Source organism: Salvelinus fontinalis, unplaced genomic scaffold (assembly GCF_029448725.1).
Source record: "Salvelinus fontinalis isolate EN_2023a unplaced genomic scaffold, ASM2944872v1 scaffold_0265, whole genome shotgun sequence".
NCBI classification, from domain to species: Eukaryota; Metazoa; Chordata; class Actinopteri; order Salmoniformes; family Salmonidae; genus Salvelinus; species Salvelinus fontinalis.
This window is the reverse complement of record NW_026600474.1, coordinates 193,655-212,694: the sequence shown is the minus strand read 5'-3', so window position 1 is coordinate 212,694 and position 19,040 is coordinate 193,655. Positions and strand designations below refer to the sequence as shown.

The 19,040-nt window shown below is 44.5% G+C and overlaps 1 protein-coding gene across 3 annotated transcripts in view; it reads right to left on the bottom strand.

The window, feature by feature from the left end:
• Positions 1–957: 957 nt before the first annotated feature.
• The window catches only part of LOC129845274 (protein phosphatase 1 regulatory subunit 29-like), a 186,093-nt gene continuing 168,010 nt past the window's right edge, over positions 958–19,040 (bottom strand). For 2 of the 3 annotated variants that reach the window (XM_055913148.1, XM_055913147.1), the window contains 4 exons: positions 14,060–14,646; positions 11,513–11,662; positions 7,119–8,116; positions 958–6,819 (listed from right to left, as the gene is read on the bottom strand). In XM_055913148.1, the coding sequence (XP_055769123.1) occupies positions 5,244–6,819; positions 7,119–8,116; positions 11,513–11,662; positions 14,060–14,284 (2,949 nt within the window). In that variant the 5' untranslated portion in view covers positions 14,285–14,646 and the 3' untranslated portion in view covers positions 958–5,243. Of the gene's footprint in view, positions 6,820–7,118; positions 8,117–11,025; positions 11,491–11,512; positions 11,663–14,059; positions 14,647–19,040 lie in introns of those variants that run through there. The other variant, XM_055913149.1, reaches the window with a different exon arrangement.

Sequence of the window (19,040 nt, the reverse complement as noted above, 5' to 3'; positions counted from 1 at the left end):
GTGCAATAGGGAACAGGGTTGGATTTGGGATGCAGACACCTCATCTGCAAATTAATTTGGACCATGAAACCAGACAAGGGTGGAGGGAGGGATGAAAAACCCAGAGAAGCGAGTGAATTACATGTTGTTGTTTCTTTGTGCTTGCTGGTTGCTGGGTTATATTAGCCAACAGAAGTGGGTCAGAGGGAATGAGAGAGCCAATAGGACATCGGGGCGTGGAGGGAGGAGAGGATGGAGAGAGGGAGAGACAGAGAGAGAGAGAGACAGAGAGAGAGAGAGACAGAGACAGAGAGAGACAGAGAGAGAGACAAGGACAGAGACAGAGAGAGAGACAGAGAGACAGAGAGAGAGACAGAGAGACAGTGAGACAAAGAGAGAGAGAGAGACAGAGAGAGAGACAGAGAGACAGAGAGACAGAGAGACAGAGACAGAGACAGAGAGACAGAGAGACCATATAATGAGTCTATGAATATCATTATACGTCAGTAATGTCATTCTGAGGATCAGAATATACCAACAAAGCAATGATTCATGATTCCAGTCAGAGCGGATGAGCAGATCAGAATGCGGCCAATTAACGTTCATTCAAGCAGAGTGCAAGGAGTCATAGGTCAATACCGTGATGCTGTATCCATTAGACCTAATCACCCCAAAATATATGATATTTAAATCTAATCGATTTTGTACCAACGCCAGACTGGTACGCTGCAGGTCTATAAGTAGTACTGAGACATCCATTTAAGTACATCAAATATATTGGGTCAAATGAGTCCAGAGATAGGCCATACTGTATCATCCATTAGACTATATCAAATATATTGGGTAAAATGAGTCCCCAGATCTAGAGGCATCACCAAACCTTGCCTCATCTTCAAACAAATCATATAACTCAGTCCACAGCATGGGTATGGAAGGATCAACCAATTGAAATTAATATATATAGAATCCCCCCCCCCCCCCCCCCCTTTTAAAGTCCCATCCACGTTATTCAAATTCAATTTCCATGTTTGCCATTCAGAGAACAGCATAGAAAGGACCACCTACTGTACAGTGATGAGCAAAACCGTCTCTGTTCACTCCTGTCAGTGTATCCATGTTACGAGAGCATGTTGATCTATAGCAGGCTCCACTCCTGTCAGTGTATCCATGTTACGAGAGCATGTTGATCTATAGTAGGCTCCACTCCTCTGTTAGCAGAGGGGCACAATTGACATGTGCAGTGGCTTGCGAAAGTATTCAATACCCTTGATTGTTTCGTAATTTGTTGCCTTACAACCCGGAAATAAAATGGCTTTTTGTGGGGGGTTGTATCATTTGATTTACACAACATGCCTACCACTTTGAAGATGCAAAACAAACAAGAAATAAGACAAAAAAACAGAAAACTTGAGTGTGCATAACTATTCACCCCCTTAAAGTCAATACGTTGTAGAGCCACCTTTTGCAGCAATTACAGCTGAAAGTCTCTTGGGATATGTCTCTATAAGCTTGGCACATCTAGCCACTGGGATTTTTGCCCATACTTCAAGGCAAAAGCTTCTCAATTGGATTGAGGTCTGGGCTTTGACTAGGCCATTGCAAGACATTTAAAAATGTTTCCCCTTAAATCACTCAAGTGTTGCTTTAGCAGTATGCCTAGGGTTAATGTCCTGCTGGAAGGTGAACCTCCGTCCCAGTCTCAAATCTCTGGAAGACTGAAACAGGTTTCCCTCAAGAATTTCCCTGTATTTAGCGCCAACCATCATTCCTTCAATTCTGACCAGTTTCCCAATCCCTGCCAATTAAAAACATCCCCACAGCATGATGCTACCACCGCCATGCATCACTGTAGAGATGGTGTTCTCAGGGTGATGAGAAGTGTTGAATTTCCGCCAGACATAGCGTTTTCCTTGATGGTCAAAAGCTCAATTTGAGTCTCATCTGACCAGAATGCCTTCTTACATATGTTTGGGGAGTCTCCCACATGCCTTTTGGCGAACACCAAACATGTTGATTATTTTTTCTGGACACTCCTCCGTAAAGCCCAGCTCTGTGGAGTATACAGCTTAAAGTGGTCCTAGGGACAGATACTCCAATCTCCGCTGTGGAGCTTTGCAGCTCCTTCAGGGTTATCTTTGGTCTCTTTGTTGCCTCTGATTAATGCCCTCCTTGCCTGGTCCGTGAGTTTTGGTGGGCGGCCCTCTCTTGGCAGGATTGTTATGGTGCCAAATTCTTCCCATTTTTTTTATAATGGATTTAATGGTGCTCCGTGGGATGTTCAAAGTTTTGGATATTTTTTTATAACCCAACCCTGATCTGTACTTCTCCACAACTTTGTCCCTGACCTGTTTGGCGAGGTCCTTGGTCTTCATAGTGCCCCTTGCTTAGAGGTGTTGCAGACTCTGGAGCCTTTCAGAACAGGTATGAGATCATATGACAGATCATGTGACACTTAGATTGCAGACAGGTGAACTTTATTGAACTAATTATGTGACTCTGACGGTAATTGGTTGCACCAGATCTTATTTAGGGGATTCATAGCAAAGAGGGTGAAGACATATGCACGCACCACTTTTCTGTTTTATTTTTTTTAAACAAGTTTTTTTTCTTCATTTCACTTCACCAATTTGGACTATTAGGTGTATGTCCATTAAATGAAATCCAAGTAAAAATCTATTTAAATTGCAGGTTGTAATGCAACAAAATAGGAAAAATGCCAAGGGGGTGAATACTTTTGCAAGGCACTGTATAACCTCTGTCACCTCCATATAGACCAGAAACCAGGCAGAGTCTGCGTTTAAACAGGAAACACAATTATGATATTTATTTGTCACTAATTTGTATTTTCTCAAATCAGATCGGATCTAAAAAATCGGATGTGAAAAGAGCTGATATGATTGGTCAAAAGACCAATACAAAATATAACAATTGGGCTATGTTCATATATTGCCACTATAAATAGCATATTTGGCAATATGTTTTTTGTATGGAACATTTGCTGCCAACATTGAAGATCGATTTTTTACTAACTCTTGATATCTATGTCTCTGCTATATGATCTCGTTGACCTCTCCATAGAGATCCATCTCTCTCTCTCTCTCTCTCTCTCTCTCTCTCTCTCTGTCTCTCTCTGTCTCTCTCTCTCTCTCTCTCTCTCTCTCTCTCTCGCTCTTGCACTCTCTCTCTCTTTCTCTCTCTCTCTCTCTCTCTCTCTCTCTCTCTCTCTCTCTCTCTCTCTCTCTCTCTCTCTCTCGCGCTCTTGCACTCTCTCTCTCTCTCTCTCTCTGTCTCTCTCTGTCTCTCTCTCTCTCTCTCTCTCTCTCTCTCTCTCTCTCTCTGTCTCTCTCTCTCTCTCTCTCTCCCTCTCTCTCTTTCTCTCTCTCTCTCTCTCTCTCTCTCTCTCTCGCTCTTGCACTCTCTCTCTCTCTCTCTCTCTCTCTCTCTCGCTCGCGCTCTCGCTCCCTCTAAAATAGACCATGAACCCTTGCGAACTCTAGCTTTTCTAAACATCACCATACTAGAATTGTCTTTCATTTCAGCTGCAACTTCTTGTGTGAGGTCTGTGTGTTCCGCTAGGAACCTTCTCTCTACCCTGACATGATTACCTTCTGCTTTAATACGGGAGCCAACACTCATCTCTCTCCACCTCTCCTAACCCAGCCTAAAGTGCTTTTTGCATGACTAGCACTATTGAAATGCTAATTTTAATCTTCTCCTGAAGGAAGCTTTGACTTTCTTATCAAAAGAAAAAAATGCAATACCTGTAAATAACAAATTGTCTCGAAGCCAGGGAAATGTTAGCAAGTAGGTCTGGAAAATGGCTTACTTCATAGTAATCTGAACATAGTAATCTGCGTGTGTGTAAACGTCCCTTCCTCCTTGTTTACTATCTGAATGCAATGTATCTGCTCAATCCACATGTCTGATTTAGTAAAGGCCAAGAAGAAGGAGAAAACAAAATGGCGGAGCGCCCCAATAGCATGCCACACTCTGTAAAACGTGTAGGTGTTTCCAATCGATAAGCACGCTCCTGCTAAACACAGAGAGGGGCTTCAGGGCCTGGTTCCCACCGTCCACACACACACCTCTCGTGTGTCCACCCACGCTAGCATCTCCACCTGTTTTGTTCCTGGGCTAACTACAGCCGAGAACAATTAACACGATAAGAATCGCTTAATATCCTCCCCCTCTTCCTTGTCCTCCTTCTCCCCTCCATCCTCCCTCCTCTCTCCCCCCTCCTCCGAAGGAAGAAGAAATTGAGGCAAACACTGCTAATTCCTCATCCCCTTTCAATTATCTCTCTAAATGGCGCTGCTAGGGAGGCAGGTGGTGGGCTGCAGAGTGAAATGATCTGCGTCCCAAATGGCACCCTATTCCCTATATAGTTCACTACTTTCGACCGGAGCCCTATGGGAACCCTGTGGGCCCTTGTCAAAAGTAGTGCACAAAATAGGGAATAGGGTGCCACTTGGGATGCATCCAGTGTTTAGTGAATGAATTGAATGTTGATGGGATTATGAGCTGTGCTGTTTAAGGGACCAGGGTTTAAGCCGAGTAATGCTGCTGCTTGTTGTTGGGAGATATGTTGTAATGAGTCTTAGGACACCTGCTAGTGACAAGACTCTGCAGTCATTACTGAGTCATCATTACCCTGGCTCTGTCGTTCTATGGTAGTCTGCAAGGACCAAAGTGCCAGGCAAATGTGGAACCACTTAGAAGCTCAGTGTGGAACCATTATGGAACTCCATGTAGAACTTTGAAACTTCTAGAACCACTCTAGAACCCCTACGGAACCGTTACAGATTATTACAGATTACATTATAGAACCCTTTATGGAATTTGGAACTTCTGTAGAACCATTATAGAACTGTGGCACTCTTGTGGAACCATGATGGAACCCGCAATGGAACAGTGGAATTTCTGTGGAACGACTTGAAGAATTGTGGAACCCCTGTAGTTCCATTGTGGAACTGTAGAAAAAACCCAATACCCCTTGTCATGCTACTACTACTACTACATAATGTCTCCCCCATAACTTCCACGACTATCCTCCTGTCAGAGTCTGCTGTTGTAACATCCTAGGGTAAGTTAAAGAATGAGAAGACAGATGATGTCATAAAAGAGACCAGGAAGTACACATGGGAGCCAACAGTTGTAGTTGTGTCATTCAGGTCCATTCACTGTCTGGGAGTTCTTGAGAATTATGACATCACTGTCTTCTCCTTCTGTATGCCATCCTCTAGGTTACACCTCTTCCTCATCTCTCACAGCTTCTGCTGGGCCGACACCCCCTTCCAGTAGTCGAGGATATCATGGAGGTCCTCGTCTTTCGCAAACTGAACCTTCTTCCTCAAGGCGTGGCCTGCAGCGATATACGTCGCCTCTTCGCGAGGGTCGCGAGGGCCTTTCTTGTGTGGCCGGAACCTCTCCCAGATTCGAAGGGTGTTTTCCGAGGAATATTCGGGGCTGGAAGAGTAGCCAGAGTAGTTGTGGTGCCGGGAAGGGGAGAGCTGGGAGTAGGCGGCAGGGTCCCTTTTGGTACGTCCCAGGGGTTTGAGGAAAGAGGCCTTCTGGGATGGGGAGGGAGAGGGGGAGTCGTTGGCTCCCTCGTAGTAGAGGGCGGGGAAGGAGTGCCTGTGCTCAGAACAGTGGTAGTCTGGATGTACCTCCAGATGATGATGCTGCTGCTGCTTTCCCGGTCCTCCCCCTCCTCTTCCTCCCCCTCCGCAACCCACCCCACCTCCATTGACATTCACCCCACCTTCATTAACCCCTCCTCCCATTCCGTTCCCACCACCACAACCCATCCCGTTTCCATCACCACCACTACCACAACCACTACCATTTCCACCCACAAGAGGGAGCCTCTCCATGGTTTCCCCACACCCAACAGGGCTTCCCTTCTCTGGGTATGGAGGGCAGGAGTTGGGGCCTGGGCTGCGGGGCTCCGGGACATCCAGACTGAAGATCCTGGTGCTCTTCATGGATCCTCCAGCCGAGGACACGTTACATCGGTTCTTCCCAGCACCCATGACCACCACACCTGTATCGCTCAGCTGCCTCTGTAAGGGTCGTACGGCATTCGCCGGTGGTGGGTCCCTGTAGGGGGGCGAGAGAAACCCCCCTCCGCTGATTCCGGGACGCTCCGAGAGGGGCATGACGAGGGGGACGGGGGTCATCGTGGGAGGGGCATGGATTTTGGGAGAGGAGGCGAGCATCTGGCAGGTGTCAGCGAGGCCTTGGGAGAGGGGGATGAGGTTCCGAGCAAGGGAGGTGATACAAACAGGTGGAGGAGAAGTAGGGTTGTCGCCAGATGTTGTCGTGGCAACAAGGGAGTCGAACTTGAGCGCGTCGATACAGTTGTTGATAATCTGGTTGACTTTGTCGACCTCCATGGCAATCGTCGAGATCTCCGATGCAGATCCGTGCCCATCGTCATCCGAATCATTCCCAACGTCCATTCCGTCTTCACTGCAACCATTGATGCCTCGCATATCCACCAGTATCGCCTCTCCCCCTACTCCTCCTCCCCTGTCTCCCGATAATCCTGCCCCAGTCCTCACGTCCATATAGTTCCCTTTATTTGTTGCCATGGCTTCACCGAACGCTGTGGCCATCTTCTCCACTTGGGGGAGCGTCGAGAGGCGGGAGGAGGTGGTGTTGGCCGAACCGTGGAGCATTCCGGAGCTGGAGGAGGTGGAGGGAGGAAGTTTATTACCCCCGCCACCCCCTCCTCCGTGGAGGTGACCTCCGTGGTGCCCCTGGTTCTGAGCCTGTTCCTGGAGATGCTGCATGGCTGCCGGGTCGTTAGCTGCCTGTGCTGCAGCCTCCGGTCCATACCTGTAAATAAAATCCAAGGATAAAATCCATTAGAATAAAATATTTTACATCTCAGGTAAAATAGCTGTATGCAATTCAGGTGCATCACATCTACCTATGAGTCCCGAGTTATTCAAACCTCAAATCAAACTTTAATTAATTAAAGTGCATTTAAATCACAAACACACTTTATTGTAAAAACAATAAAATGGATAATAAAAAACAACAAGGCTATAAAGAGATGAGTAAAATAATGTGAAATAACATAAAGAGCTGTGGTTTCAACAACCTAAATAATACATTGGGTCTGTCCCTCTTACCGCATCTCCAAGATGGTCTTCTTCACGCTGATCGCCTTCTCCTTCTCCTCCTGCATCCGACGCTTCCTCAGGCAGTAGTAGACGAGCCCGAGCACGATCACCATCCCCAGCAGACACCCCAGGATGGTCATGATGTAATGCGTCATGGTTGACGGGTTGGCGTGGTGGTCGTCAGGGTCAGCCTCTCGCGTGGCGAAGAAGATGCACGTGTGGTTGTTGCGCTGGTTTTTACTTATAGACACCACGCAGTAGGTGTAGTTGGTGTGAGGTTTCAGATCCACCAACGTCACCTTCTCCTTCTTCTCCTTGAGGTTCTGGATGTCCGAGACGAAGCTCTGGTTGTATTGGACCAGGACGTACATCTTGCTGTATGGTTTAGGGATCTGGACCAACAGCTTGGCTGCAGACAGAGTGACCCACTGGAGTTTGATGCTAGGGTTGAAGTTAGGGTCGGCCGTGGACGAAGCTGTTGGTTGATGATACGGCCCGGCCCGGCCGTCCATCTCCGGGCCCATCCCGGAGCCCTCCCAGTCGGTGCCGGGTTGAGACGTGATCCCGGGTATGATCATGCCGTCGCGACAGATGGTGGAGAGCATGGTGCGAGCGCTGCGTCCGTGCCCGGCCACGGGGCTCAGGAGCGGGTAGAGAAACAGCTCGCCAGGGGTCTCGCACTGCAGCCTGTCGTATGTATGTGTCACATTATTAAATGCCTCCAACCAAGTAAGAAAACTATACAGATCACATCCACAATGGAAAGGATTTCCTGCTAGCTCGCAGACCATTAACCGGTTTAGCACGGTGAAAGTTGACGGATCGATCCGGGCCAGCTTATTGGACGAGAGGTCAATGCTGCTGAGGCTGGAGCTGGACTCCTCGAATGCTTTGTTGTCAATGACCTCAATGAGGTTGTGCTGGAGGAAGAGGCACTGCAAGCGGCCCAGGCCACGCATCATCCCCTCTGTCAGGTTGGTCAGCTTGTTGTAACCTAACTGGAGGACCTAGGATGAGAGGAGACCACAATTGAGAAACAGTAAGACTTTGGCATCTCAAATGACAGCATGTTCCCCATGAAAAGACTGCTTTTGGAATTAGTGCACTGCATGGAGAAAAGGTGGAGGACGTAGCATTAGAAGGGACCACAATGGGAATACAGTAAGTACTTGGCCTCTTCTCCATCTTAGTAAGTACAAATAGCAACATCCCTGTGTACCATGGACTCTGGTTCTAATGAAAATGATGGCTTCCATGTACTTGGGCTGTTAAATGAAGCCGGAGAATGGGAGAATAGTTCCAGTAACCAGTCCGATGAAGGGAGCACAAGGGAAATACAGTACATCTTTGGCTATCTCAAATGACGCCCCTTATCACTTACATAACACACTGGTCAAAGAATTGATCTTTAACATGGAGAAGAGGGTATTGTTTGAGATTTTCCTTTTGACGTGCATTAGTCAAGTAAAATCAGTCAATTCAATCAACCAATCAACCAGTCAACCAATCAATCAACTAAACAACCGACCGATCAACCAATCAAACACCCACTCCTCCCTGACAGGTGGGTTTACCTGATCCCTGAAGGTCCCATCCTCTATGTAAGACAGGGATGGGGAAACTCCAGTCCTCAGGGCCCGGAGTGGCGTCACACGTTTTCCCCATCCTAGCGAACACATACTATACTACTTGCATTCTAAACTGATTAACTGACTATTGGGGTCAGGTACAGTGCCTTCGGAAAGTACTCAGACCCCTTGACTTTTTCCACATTTTGTTACGTTACAACCTTATTCTAAAATTGATCAAACAAAATCCTCAGCCTTCTACACAAAATACCCCATAATGACAAGGCAAAAACAGTTTTTTTTTACATTTTTGCAAATGTCTTAAAAATTCAAACAGAAGTACCTTATTTACATAAGTATTCAGACCCTTTGCTATGAGACTAGAAATTGAGCTCAGGTGCATTCTGTTTCCATTGATCATCCTTGAGATGTTTCCGGGGGTATCATCGGATGAGGCCACAGTGTCTCCTGACCCCTCCTGTCTCAGCCTCCAGTATTTATGCTGCAGTAGTTTATGTGTCGGGGGGCTAGGGTCAGTCTGTTATATCTGGAGTATTTCTCTTGTCTTATCCGGTGTCCTGTGTGAGTATGCTCTCTCTAATTCTCTCTTTCTCTCTTTCTTTCTTTCTCTCTCTCGGAGGACCTGAGCCCTAGGACCATGCCTCAGGACTACCTGGCATGATGACACCTTGCTGTCCCCAGTCCACCTGGCCGTAATGCTGCTCCAGTTTCAACTGTTCTGCCTGCGGCTATGGAACCCTGACCTGTTCACCGGACGTGCTACCTGTCCCAGACCTGCTGTTTTCAACTCTCTAGAGACAGCAGGAGCTATGATCAGCTATGAAAAGCCAACTGACATTTACTCCTGAGGTGCTGACTTGTTGCACCTTCGACAACTACTGTGATTATTATTATTTGACGTTGCTGGTCATTTATGAACATTTGAACATCTTCGCCATGTTCTGTTATAATCTCCACCCGGCACAGTCAGAAAAGGTACACACCTGTCTATATAAGGTCACACAGTTTACAGTGCATGTCAGAGCAAAGATCAAGCCATGAGTTTAAAGGAATTGTCCGTAGAAATCTGAGAGATGATTGTGTCAAGGCACAGATCTGGGGAAAGGTACCAAAAACATGTCTGCAGCATTGAAGGTCCCCAAGAACACAGTGGCCTCCACCATTCTTAAATGGAAGAAGTTTAGAACAACTAAGAGCTCCAAAGTTAATCTGTGGAGATGGGAAAACCTTCCAGAAGGACAATCATCTCTGCAGCACTCCACCAATCAAGCCTCTATGGTAGAGTGGCCAGACGGAAGCCACTCCTCAGTATAAAGCATATGACAGCCTGCTTGGAGTTTGCCAAAATGTACCTAAAGGACTCTCAGACCATGAGAAACAAGACTCTGATCTGATGAAACCAAGATTGAACTATTTGGCCTGAATGCCAAGCGTTATGTCTGGAGAAATCCTGGAACCATCCCTACGGTGAAGCATAGCGGAGGCAGCATCATGCTGCGGCGATGTTTTTCAGCAGCAGGGACTGGGAGACTAGTCACGATCGATGAAAAGACTAACGGAGCAAAGTACAGAGATATCCTTGATGAAAACCTGCTCCAGAGTGCTCAGGACTTCAGACTGAGGCGAATGTTCACCTTCCAACAGGACAACAACCCTAAGCACACAGCCAAGACAACGCAGGAGTGGCTTCAGGACAGGTCTCTGAGTGTCCTTGAGTGGTCCAGTCAGTGCCCAGACTTGAACCCGATCTAACATCTCTGGAGAGACCTGAAAATAGCTGTGCAGCAACTCTCCCCATCCAACCTGACAGAGCTTGAGAACATCTGCAGAGAAGATTGGGAGAAACTCCCCAAATACAGGTGTGCCAAGCTTGTAGCATCATACCCAAGAAGAATCAATGCTGTAATCACTGAGTTAAGGGTCTGAATACTTATGTAAATGTGACATTTTACATTTTTTATAAATTAGCATACATTTCTAAAAACCTATTTTTGCTTTGTCATTACGGGGTATTGTGTGTAGATTGATGAGGGGAAAAAATTATTTAATCAAGTTTAGAATAAGGCTGTAACGTTAAAAAAAAATTGGAAATAGTCAAAGAGTCTGAATACTTTCCAAAGTTACTGTATGTAAACTGGGGCTGGGGCAAAAGTGTGACACCAATCAGGCCCCAGAGGAGTTGCCCATCCCTGAAGTAAGAGATCTCGTTGTCACCCAACCAACTAACCAATCAACCAACCAACATACCAATTAACCAATCAACCAACCAACCAACTAACCAATCAATCAACCAACATACTAACCAACCAAACAATCAAATCCCTTACCTGTAGGTTGGCCTGATGGGTGAAAGCCATGTCCTCTATGTAAAATATCTCTTTCTCAACCAACCAATCAAATCCCTTACCTGTGGGTTGGCCTGATGGGTGAAAGCCATGTCCTCAATGTAAAATATCTCTTTCTCAACCAACCAAACAACCAACCAATCAAATCCCTTACCTGTAGGTTGGCCTGATGGGTGAAAGCCATGTCCTCTATGTAAAATATCTCTTTCTCAACCAACCAATCAAATCCCTTACCTGTAGGTTGGCCTAATGGGTGAAAGCCATGTCCTCTATGTAAAATATCTATTTCTCAACCAACCAATCAAATCCCTTACCTGTAGGTTGGCCTGATGGGTGAAAGCCATGTCCTCTATGTAAAATATCTCTTTCTCAACCAACCAATCAAACAAATAACCAATCAACTAACCAATCAACCAATCAAATCCCTCCCTCTCAACACATCAACCAACCAACCAATCAAATCCCTTACCTGTAGGTTGGCCTGATGGGTAAAGGCCCCGTCCTCTATGTAAGAGATGTCATTCTTGGTGAGGTTGAGGTCCGTGAGGTTGGTGAAGCGATACATGGAGTGGAATAGCACTGCTTTCAGCTTGTTCTCATTCAACCTCAGGTCATGGACCTGTTGTGTTGAAAGAACGAGAACTTGTTAATATCAAACGTCTCGGCATTCACGAGCTAGCATAAGAAAACATTTAGTGTTAGCTTTGCATTTCTGTTGAAAGTTGGGTTGAAAGAGGACCACAATGGAAATAAGTTGTCAACTTTTATAAATGCATTGTATCCACGCAGTTTAATTGTGTTTTTCAAATGTTCAAATAACTAAAATAAAATCTAATTGAAAAGAACAATACTTTTTTTTCATCAAACAGCTCAACAAGTAGTATAGCAAAACAGTGAGCTAGTATTTGTAAGCTAGCATAACCTGTTGAGGCTAGGGGGTGCTGTTGTCACTATTTATGGTAATCGTGTAATTTTTGAAACGGCTTCCTACAAAATTCTTGATCGTACAATATGCATATTATTATTATTATTGGATAGAAAACAGTCTATAGTTTCTATAGGAGTTGAAATTTTGTCTCTAAGTGGAACAGAACTCATTCTACAGCAATTTCCCTGACATGGAGTCAGATTTCAGAAATTTTGGCCTCTGTTCTGGAGTCAGTTTTAAGGCCACTGTTATTCCTATGAGTATATGGACACTGCTTACGTCTTCCCCTGGATGCCTTTACGTGATGACGATTTGAATGGTGTCGATTGCACAGTCACAGGCACTATAAATGAAAAAACCCTGTATGTAGGAGCTCTTTTCTTGGTGCGTCATGCGCGCGGAGGATACCGACCCACTGTTTTTCCAAGCACTAGTGAAGCCAGTTATATTTCTCCGGTCATATTTCTACTCGTTATAGGAGTTAAAAACATCATAAGGTAGTTAATAAAAAGCGTTTTATAGCAATTTATATCCGTTTAGTGCGATTTTGGGACATTTATTTCTGAGACGCTGTGAATCTCTGGGCACGCTTCCAATTCATGCCGAACGCAGTTGGCATTTCCACATGGCAAGAGGACAGCTTTCCACCAAAAGACGATTATACCCAAGAAAGGATGCTTCGCCCAAGATTCTGATGGAAGAACAGCTCAAAGTAGGAACAATTTATTATGATAAATCGTGTTTCTGTCGAAAAATGTTAGTGGCTTAGGACGCCATTTTTTTTGACTTAGCTTCGCTTGGCGCAAACTGTATTGAAAAGTAAGGATAATTTTTAAAATGTAATTCCGCGATTGTATTAAGAATTAAATTGTCTATCAATCGCTGTCCACCCTATATTTTTTAGTCATGTTTATGAGTATTTATGTATACGACTAGATCACTGTCTAATATGGCGCACGAACATTTTCTCACCAGCTGGGCTACTTTTCTCATTGTCTAACCATGATTTTGGTGGCTAAATATGCACATTTTCGAACAAACTGTATATGTATGTTGTAATGTGATGTTACAGGAGTGTCATATGAAGAATTCTGAGAAGGTTAGTGAAAAAATTTATATATTTTGGCGATGTTTACGTTATCGCTCTCTTTGGCTAGAATCAATGCTGGGGTAATGTTTGCACATGTGCTATGCTAATATAACGATTTATTGTGTTTTCGCTGTAAGACACTTAGAAAATCTGAAATATTGTCTGTATTCACAGGATCTGTGTCTTTCGATTAGTGTATGCTGTGTATTTTTACGAAATGTTTGATGATTAGTAGTTAGGTAAACACGTTGCTCATTGTAATTATTCTAGTCCATTTGTGACGGTGGGTGCAATTGTAACCTATGCCATCTACCTGAAATATGCACATTTTTCTAACAAAACCTATCCTATACCATAAATATGTTATCAGACTGTCATCTGATGAGTTTTTTTCTTGGTTAGGGGCTATCAATATCTTAGTTTAGCCGAATTGGTGATAGCTACTGTTGTTGGTGGACAAAGTAAAGATGGTGGATTATGCTAATGTGTTTTTAGCTAATAGATTTACATCTTTACATATTGTGTCTTCCCTGTAAAACATTTTAAAAATCGGACATGTTGGCTGGATTCACAAGATCTGTGTCTTTCATTAGCTGTATTGGACTTTAATGTGTGAAAGTTAAATATTAAAAAAAAAATTTTTTTTGAATTTCGCGGCTCTGCCTTTTCAGTGGGGGTGGGGGGGGTGTGCCGCTTGCGGGACGTGTGTCCTAGACAGGATAAACAAATTGCCAAACTATGGTGGTTCCTATGGGACATATGAACTGCGGTGGTTGAAAAGTAAGGTATGTTTTAGTGTCCCTCAAGGCTCTGTTCCAGCACCACTACTGTTTCAATTCTATATTGTTCTAACTCTTGGTGATGTTATACAGTGGTTGAAAAGGAACACCTTAGTGAGCAAAACCAGAATTGCAATTAAAATGACATATTTTACAATTACTGCTAGGGGTAGGTTGTATAGCATAATATATACTCTATAATATAGAACATAACAGTACCGTATTGTTAATGTGCTGGGGGATGGTCTCGTACGGGGGCTGGTTCTGACTGCAGATGGCCAGCCACACGTAGCCTTTATCCCCCTCGATCAGCCAGCAGTCCCCCCGGACGGACCCAGGGAGGTGGAGGAGAAGAAGTAATGGGGGGAGAAGGTAGAGGAAGATGGATGGAGAGAGGGATAGGGAGAGCGGGATGGAGGGGAGGTGGAGAAACCTGTTGGCCATGGTTAGGGAGGAAGGGAGGATAGGAGGGGTTATCTTCTGAAGAAATTAAGTGAAAGGGGAGAATATTAGGAAATGAAGCAGGCAAGTTTGAAATCAGGTTGGTTGACAGGTAAGGAAGGGGTGTGGCCAGAGCAGGAAGTAGAGACAGGGAGTCGTAGGTCACAGATAGGTTGTTGCCTAGGCGATTAGAGCATGGCTTGCCGCTTGGCAGCCATGGTAGCTGGTAACATAGACCCCATTTTAAGTGTTCCGTGTCGGAGGGATACAATGACGGTAGCTCCAGCAACAACTCATGGCCCCTAATGACCGTTTCCCTCGGCGACAGAGATGGAGGAAAACTCCCTTTCAGTTTGGCAGAGAACCTGTGTGTGAGAGAGAGAAAAATAGAGAGAGAGAGAGAGAGAGAGATCCAGAAAGTCAGAGGGAAGGAAAGATAAAGACAGGAGAAAGAGTGGGCAGGAGAAAAAAATATAATTTAATCTGGATTAAAACAGCTAATGACAAAATAATACAAATTGTTAATCCCTTTCACGTATTCCCCGAGGATTTCTAATTAATTGACTTTAGGTCTGGTTTCAAAATGAGCTGTGTAAATGAGACATAACGAAACACATGAAGATATGCCATCACTTCCAGGTAACATGATACACTGAAATATCCATTAGCAATGATGATTATTCAATTTACTAATAAAGAAGATCATCATAGATTTGACTTTTCATATAACAAGCATTTCCCACAAGTAATATTATTCAAACGTATAAAACAAAATGCATAACGCATAGACAAACACACACAGACACACACACAGCATCATCGAATTGCAGTTCTGCTGCAAACACATTAGCATACTACTCACCAATAAATATGTAAATGATAAAAACCCTAAAACAATCAAATCTAATTTCATAGACATTCTCCATTGTTCACAAGCCTTTCACAATTCAGTTATAGAGCTTCTGTGCTCTACAATAAAGCTATCATCAACGCTCTTTAAAGGAACTAAGGGAGAAGAAAGAGGGACTAAATGAGAATAAAGGAGCGAGAAAAAGGTACTAGATGGGAATAAAGGAGTGAGAAAAAGGGACTAAAAAGCTGGCTAAAAGCTAGGCCTATCTGCTGGATCAATGTGTGTGTGTGTGTGTGTGTGTGTGTGTGTGTGTGTGTGTGTGTGTGTGTGTGTGTGTGTGTGTGTGTGTGTGTGTGTGTGTGTGTGTGTGTGTGTGTGTGTGTGTGTGTGTTTCTCTGCTGGATTAACGTGGGTTAGGATGTAATCCATACTAAAGCGTATGCATTACAGCTAAAGCAATTCAAATGGATTTTCCATTTTCAACGTCACTTTTCCTAAAACATATTTTGTAATGTATCTAGCCACGCCGATGAAATGACACAAACACACAGGACAAGGTTCACTGTTTTGTGAACCATATCACTTACATTTAAATGGGTTTTACAATGTTAATCCCCCCCCCCCAAAAAAAAGTGTCATGTATCTATAGTCATGCCAATGAAATGACACAAGGGACCAGGTTAGACACTGGTAGAATCTATGCCAAGTTGCATTGAAGCTGTTCTGTCTCGTGGTGCCCCAACGCCCTATTAAGACACTTTATGTTGGTGTTTCCTTTATTTTGCCAGTTACCTGTACATCCCACTGGTTTCACTTTTTCTACAAAACCACATAATGTCTACCAGTCACACCGATGAAATGACACTACTATAACACAGGAACCATGTTGCCTGTTCAGTGTAGGACTCCTTGGAAAGCAGTTGTTACTGGCTAGACACCGTCCTTCTCTCAGCACATATCAAAACTGCAGGCTAAAGTTACATCTAGACTTGGTTTCCTCTACCGAGATCACTCCTCTTTCACCCCAGCTGCCAAACTAACCCTGATTCAGCTTACCCATGCTGAGATACCTACTGCAGCCCTCATCCTCCACAGACAACACCCGTTCTGCCAAGGTCCCCAAAGCACACACATCTCTGGGCCGCTCGTCTTTTCAGTTCGCTGCAGCTAGCGACTGGAACGAGCTGCAACAAACACTCAAACTGGACAGTTTTAATTCAATCTCTTCATTCAAAGACTCAATCATGGACATGCTTACTGACAGGCTGCTTTGTGTGATGTATTGTTGTTTCTACCTTCTTGCCCTTTGTGCTGTTGTCTGTGCCCACTAATGTTTGTACCATGTTCTGTGCTGATACTATGTTGTGCTGCTGCCATGTTGTGTTCCTACCATGTTGTTGTCATGTTGTGTTGCTACCATGCTGTGTTGTCATGTACTGCTGCCATGCTATGTTGTTGTCTCTCCTTATGTAGTGTTGTGGTGTCTCTCTTGTCGTGATGTGTGTTTTGTCTTGTATTTTTATTTTATTTTTAATCCCAGCCCCCGTCCCTGCAGGAGGCCTTTTGTCTTTTGGTAGGCCATCAATGTAGATAAGAATTTGTTCTTAACTGACTTGCCTAGTTAAATAAAGGTTCCAAAATTAATACAAAATGACTGTCTGTGAGTGGACTATCCTGGTTAAATAAATAAGTGAAGAGGCCCTATTTTTTTATTTTACTTAACCAGGCAAGTCAGTTAAAAACAAAGTCTTATTTTACAATGATGGCCTACCCCGGCCAAACGCTCCCCTAACGCGGACGATGCTGGGCCAATTGCTCACGGCTGGTTGTGATACAGCCCGGGATTGAACCAGGGTCTGTAGTGACGCCTCTAGCACCGAGATGCAGTGCCTTAGACCGCTGCGCCAATCGAGAGCCCATTTTCTCAGACGGCCTTATGTTCTTCTGTTATTTTATACCAAAAACAAATTGATATTTGTATTCCTACTGTTTATCTGTGAGAGACACACACACACACTCACACACACACACAGTGTTTATCTTTAAGAGCCAGTTTAAGACACATATGCAGAGGGGTTCAAAGGAGCCTAGACAAGCACCATTAACCACTCATGAGGAGTGGTGTGTGTGTGTGTGTGTGTGTGTGTGTGTGTGTGTGTGTGTGTGTGTGTGTGTGTGTGTGTGTGTGTGTGTGTGTGTGTGTGTGTGTGTGTGTGTGTGTGCGTGCGTGCGTGCGTGCGTGCGTGCGTGCGTGCGTGCGTGCGTGCGTCTGTTGTAACTGAATGTTGACAAACACTTAACCACACTTCGCTGGAGTGCATAAACGTGGTGTTAATATGCAATTCACGAAAATACTAAGCTAACACACACACACTTTACTCACGCCATCATCTCCTCTCAAACTGCAGAGAAGTTCTTTATCCACAAATCCCGATGGTCTTAAACAGCTGGACTTCCTTGGCTACATCATAATGTGGCCATTTAGCAGATGCTTCAATGCAAAGTGACTGACAGAACAGTGGACATTGGTCCAATGGAAACATATCCTCAAGAGCTACCTGATCTGGGAACACTTAACAGGGGAACATAATGTGGTGGAATTCATTCTGATCCTCCCTACTTTACATGAGTGTGTGGTGGAGGCAAGTAAGCCTGCTAAGAGATTTGGGACACATCTGTATCCTCTGACCTTTTCAGGACAGTGCAAAAGGATCCACTTAAGAGTGTAGGAACCTATCCTATTGTATTGGTCTGTCCCTAATCTTCTCATCTCCACAGCATGCACCTAATTCAGATCCCGGTCACCTCTCGTTTTGGCTACTGACACCCAACTCTCAGTACCACACACACAACACACACAACACACACAACCACACACACACACACACACACACACACACACACACACACACACACACACACACACACACACACACACACACACACACACACACACACACACACACACACACATTCTCTCTCTTTCCAACTCTCTGTCACGCTGTGAAATTGATATCGACAATTCAATTCCCCCATCAGAGACTGTCAATTTGCCTTTGACCCTGATAGGCTTCCATAGCTCAGTAAAGGTAATACGCCACATATATAAAAGCAATTTGTCTCTGTGGTCCTAGCCTGGCTGATGCGACCCACGTGACCACACAGCGAGGAAGAGCTGTGACTCACCAGTCTGGACAGGAGGCCATTTGTTAATGCAATATTAGCTCAGAAGTTGAGCGGACGCATTGATTGGTTCTCTCAAATGTTGTTGTTTTTCCAGACACTCATTTAGTAATATTAGTTTTCTGTTTGAACCCTATCCCTAACCTTAACCCTAACCTTAACCCTAACCTTAACCCTAAACTTAACCCTATCCCTAACACTAACCTTAACCCTAACCTTAACCCTAACCTTAACCCTAAACTTAACCCTATCCCCAACACTAACCTTAACCCTAACCTTAACCCTAACCTTAACCCTAAACTTAACTCTATCCATTACCTTAACCCTAACCTTAACCCTAACCTTAACCCTATCCCTAACCTTAACCTTAACCCTAACCTTAACACTATCCTTAACCCTAACCTTAACCCTAACCTTAACCCTATCCCTAACCATAACCCTAACCCTAACCTTAACCTTAACCCTAACCTTAACCCTAACCTTAACCCTATCCTTAACCTTAACCTTAACCCTAACCTTAACCCTATCCTTAACCCTAATCTTAACCCTAACCTTAACCCTATCCCTAACCTTAACCCTAACCTTAACCCTAACCTCAACCCTAACCTTAACCCTAACCTTAACCCTATCCTTAACCCTAACCTTAACCCTAACCTTAACCCTATCCCTAACCTTAACCCTAACCTTAACCCTATCCCTAATCTTAACCCTAACCTTAACCCT